This window comes from Cannabis sativa, chromosome 9 (assembly GCF_029168945.1).
Source record: "Cannabis sativa cultivar Pink pepper isolate KNU-18-1 chromosome 9, ASM2916894v1, whole genome shotgun sequence".
NCBI classification, from domain to species: Eukaryota; Viridiplantae; Streptophyta; class Magnoliopsida; order Rosales; family Cannabaceae; genus Cannabis; species Cannabis sativa.
The window spans coordinates 23411945-23414638 of record NC_083609.1 but is presented as its reverse complement, the minus strand read 5'-3'; the positions used below and the strand labels follow the sequence as shown (position 1 = coordinate 23414638).

General features: G+C 34.6%; 1 protein-coding gene across 1 annotated transcript; it reads left to right on the top strand.

Annotated features, from left to right (window-relative positions):
• Window positions 1-346: 346 nt before the first annotated feature.
• On the top strand, window positions 347-2694 carry LOC115723150 (prefoldin subunit 5). The gene is made up of 3 exons (XM_030652585.2): window positions 347-823; window positions 1170-1247; window positions 2341-2694. Exons 1-3 carry the CDS (start codon window positions 506-508, stop codon window positions 2425-2427), a joined length of 483 nt encoding a protein of 160 aa, XP_030508445.1. The 5' UTR covers window positions 347-505; the 3' UTR covers window positions 2428-2694.

The following is a 2694-nucleotide window of genomic DNA, read 5'->3' as shown; positions in this document are numbered from 1 at the left end:
GTTGGCAACATGTTCAGATCAAGACAGACAATCTTGTTTCAGTACAAGTTATTCGAAGCAACCAAGCAATACTTTCTGCCTTTTAATCAAAGACTGCTAATTTTTGTTATCTACCCTCCCAAATGTTAATTTATTTTTCATTAGACGATCAGCAAACCGAGTAGCACATTATGTTGCTAGACATTCTCAGTATCAATCTGATCGTAGTATTTCTGATATTTCTATTTCTGGTGAACTCTTACATCTTTTGTATTCAGAATGCTAATTTATTCAATGAAATTGATATTTCATCTTAAAAAAATATATATATAAATTTTATATAAAATAAAAATTATTAAAATAGGAATTTTTGGTGTAAATAAAATTATCCTTTTCTTTTTTCCTGACTAAGAGAAAAGAAAGACATGTTTGGAAGGATGAAAATAGTAAAGGTGTAAACTTGAATTGAAGGGAGCAACAGACGAAGAGTAAGAAGAAGAAGAAGAAGAAGAAGAAGAAGAAGAAAATGGCATCGTTGAAAGGGGGGATCGGTAGTAGTAGCGGCGGAGGAGGAGGATTAGGAATTGAGAAGTTGAGCGTCGAGCAGCTGAAGGCGGTGAAAGAGCAGACCGATATGGAGGTGAATCTGCTGCAAGACAGTCTCAACAACATCCGAACCGCCACCACTCGTCTTGACCTCGCCTCCATCGCTCTCAACGACCTTTCTCTCCGTCCCCAAGGCAAGAAGATGCTCGTCCCTCTCACCGCCTCTCTCTACGTCGCTGGAACCCTAGACGACGCCGATAACGTCTTGGTCGATGTCGGCACCGGTTACTTCATCGAGGTCTGTTCCTTCTTCTTTTTCTCTTGTTCATTTTCATGGTCGATCTTTCTAGAACTTAAAATCTGTTTTATGTTATTAAATTTTAGGTTTATGTAATCCGGTAATAGCTAGGGATTCTGACTAATATCATATAAGTTAACTAATCACTGTTCTTGCTTATAATATCGCTAAGCTTTTAGTAGTTTCTCAATTGGTGTTGAAGAAATGCAGTTTCTTACAATTATATGTATATGGAACGATCGATATGAATGGATACGGAAAATTTAACCAACTGAGTTTAGTATTCTAGTATAGTGCTTTCTCTCGTTGAGAGTTTTGATAGTGTTGATTGGTGTCTCTGTAACAGAAAACAATGGCTGAGGGAAAAGATTATTGTGAGCGGAAGATCAACTTGCTGAAATCAAATTTCGATCAACTTCTTGAGGTACATTTTTGTTTTGTTTTGTTATTGTGTTAGATAAATAGTTCTTTCTTCTTTTTATATACTACATTAAGTTCAATGTTTTTATTGTTTTATCAGACACATTAGATTTTGCAGTGATAAGTCGATTTTATTGTTTTTCATCCTCTTAAACTATTTCTAATGTTTTCTTGGTTTGGTCTCTTTATTTATTAGTGTTTGGCAAACACAAAGGTTCAGTAGAGTTTTAATCCTTAAGCTATTATAATTGCTTTAAGTGAACCGACTTAAATTTCAATGGACGTGATTTTGTTTGGGCAGATGCATAGCATTAATCTTGGTTTTCATCCCAGAATTTTTCTACCATTCTTCCTCTCTCTTCTATATGTTTTCATTGTCTATATATAACACATAAGTTTTATGGACAGAAATACCGTTCTTTAAGAACATACAAAATGTATATAGAGTGGAATTCTATCCAAGAGGGGTAGCTTAAATGGTCAGGCATGTGGGTTGCTCTCACAAAGTGTTAGGTTCAAGTCCCTCTTGGGTCATACATAACAACGGCTTTAGTTTGTTGGTCCCCAAATATTGTAGGGTTAGACAGGATCCTAGTATGAAAAAAATAAAAAATATATGTAGAGAGTGGAATCCTTAGAACTTATAGCTGGAGTTTTTCATTATGATAAATTGATTATCATATTTGGCCGATTACAACTACATCCCTTTATTTCACGAATTGCTTTGATGTGATGTTAATTTCGTGTTCTTATAGAAATTGTCAGATTATTAGCAGTTTATTGAACTAAAATTCTGTAGTATACTGAATGTTGAGATCAGATGTTCTTGCAAAACTCATAAAAATTAATTAGGGATCTAAGCAGCTCAGCTCTACTTCTGGTTGGAAATTTTTGTTACCCATTTTTTATGTGTACTATGATGAATATTTCATATACATATTTGCCTGATAATTAAGAGATTGAAAGAAAGAGTTGTTGATCAGATTGGTAAGGAGAAATGTTTTAGTTCTGGCTACTTGTATTGAATATCTCTCTATTATATCAGCCTTTTCTTTACTGTAATGTGTTATTAACATTGATTGAGATTTGGAATGCAGGTTGCTTCTAAAAAGAAAAGCATTGGAGATGAAGCAGGGGCAATTTTGCAAGCTAAATTAAAGCAGTTGTCTCCTAGTGCACAGTGAATTCTTGATCATTTGTAGTGCTGTAAAATTCTCAATTTCCAAGATCTAAGCCATTGTGATGTTTTAAAACAGGGTGAATATACAATACATCTTTGTTCTTTTTGAGAAAATTATTTTGCTTCATTGAGTCCACCAACTTAACCATTAATAGCTCTCGATCTCCTCTGCCGCCCGCCCTATGTAAGAGCTCTCATGGACATGTGACATTTGTCCCTGTCATCCCAAAATCTATAAACACATCATCTAATACTTTTTTTTTGGTCGAAA

What these genes read in the sequence shown, in the direction of transcription:
- LOC115723150 (XM_030652585.2), top strand. Translation starts at nt 506, where the DNA reads ATGGCATCGTTGAAAGGGGGGATCGGTAGTAGTAGCGGCGGAGGAGGA. An exon ending in GCACCGGTTACTTCATCGAG is followed by an intron (nt 824 to 1,169) that starts GTCTGTTCCTTC and finishes TCTCTGTAACAG; the next exon opens with AAAACAATGGCTGAGGGAAA. An exon ending in ATTTCGATCAACTTCTTGAG is followed by an intron (nt 1,248 to 2,340) that starts GTACATTTTTGT and finishes TTTGGAATGCAG; the next exon opens with GTTGCTTCTAAAAAGAAAAG.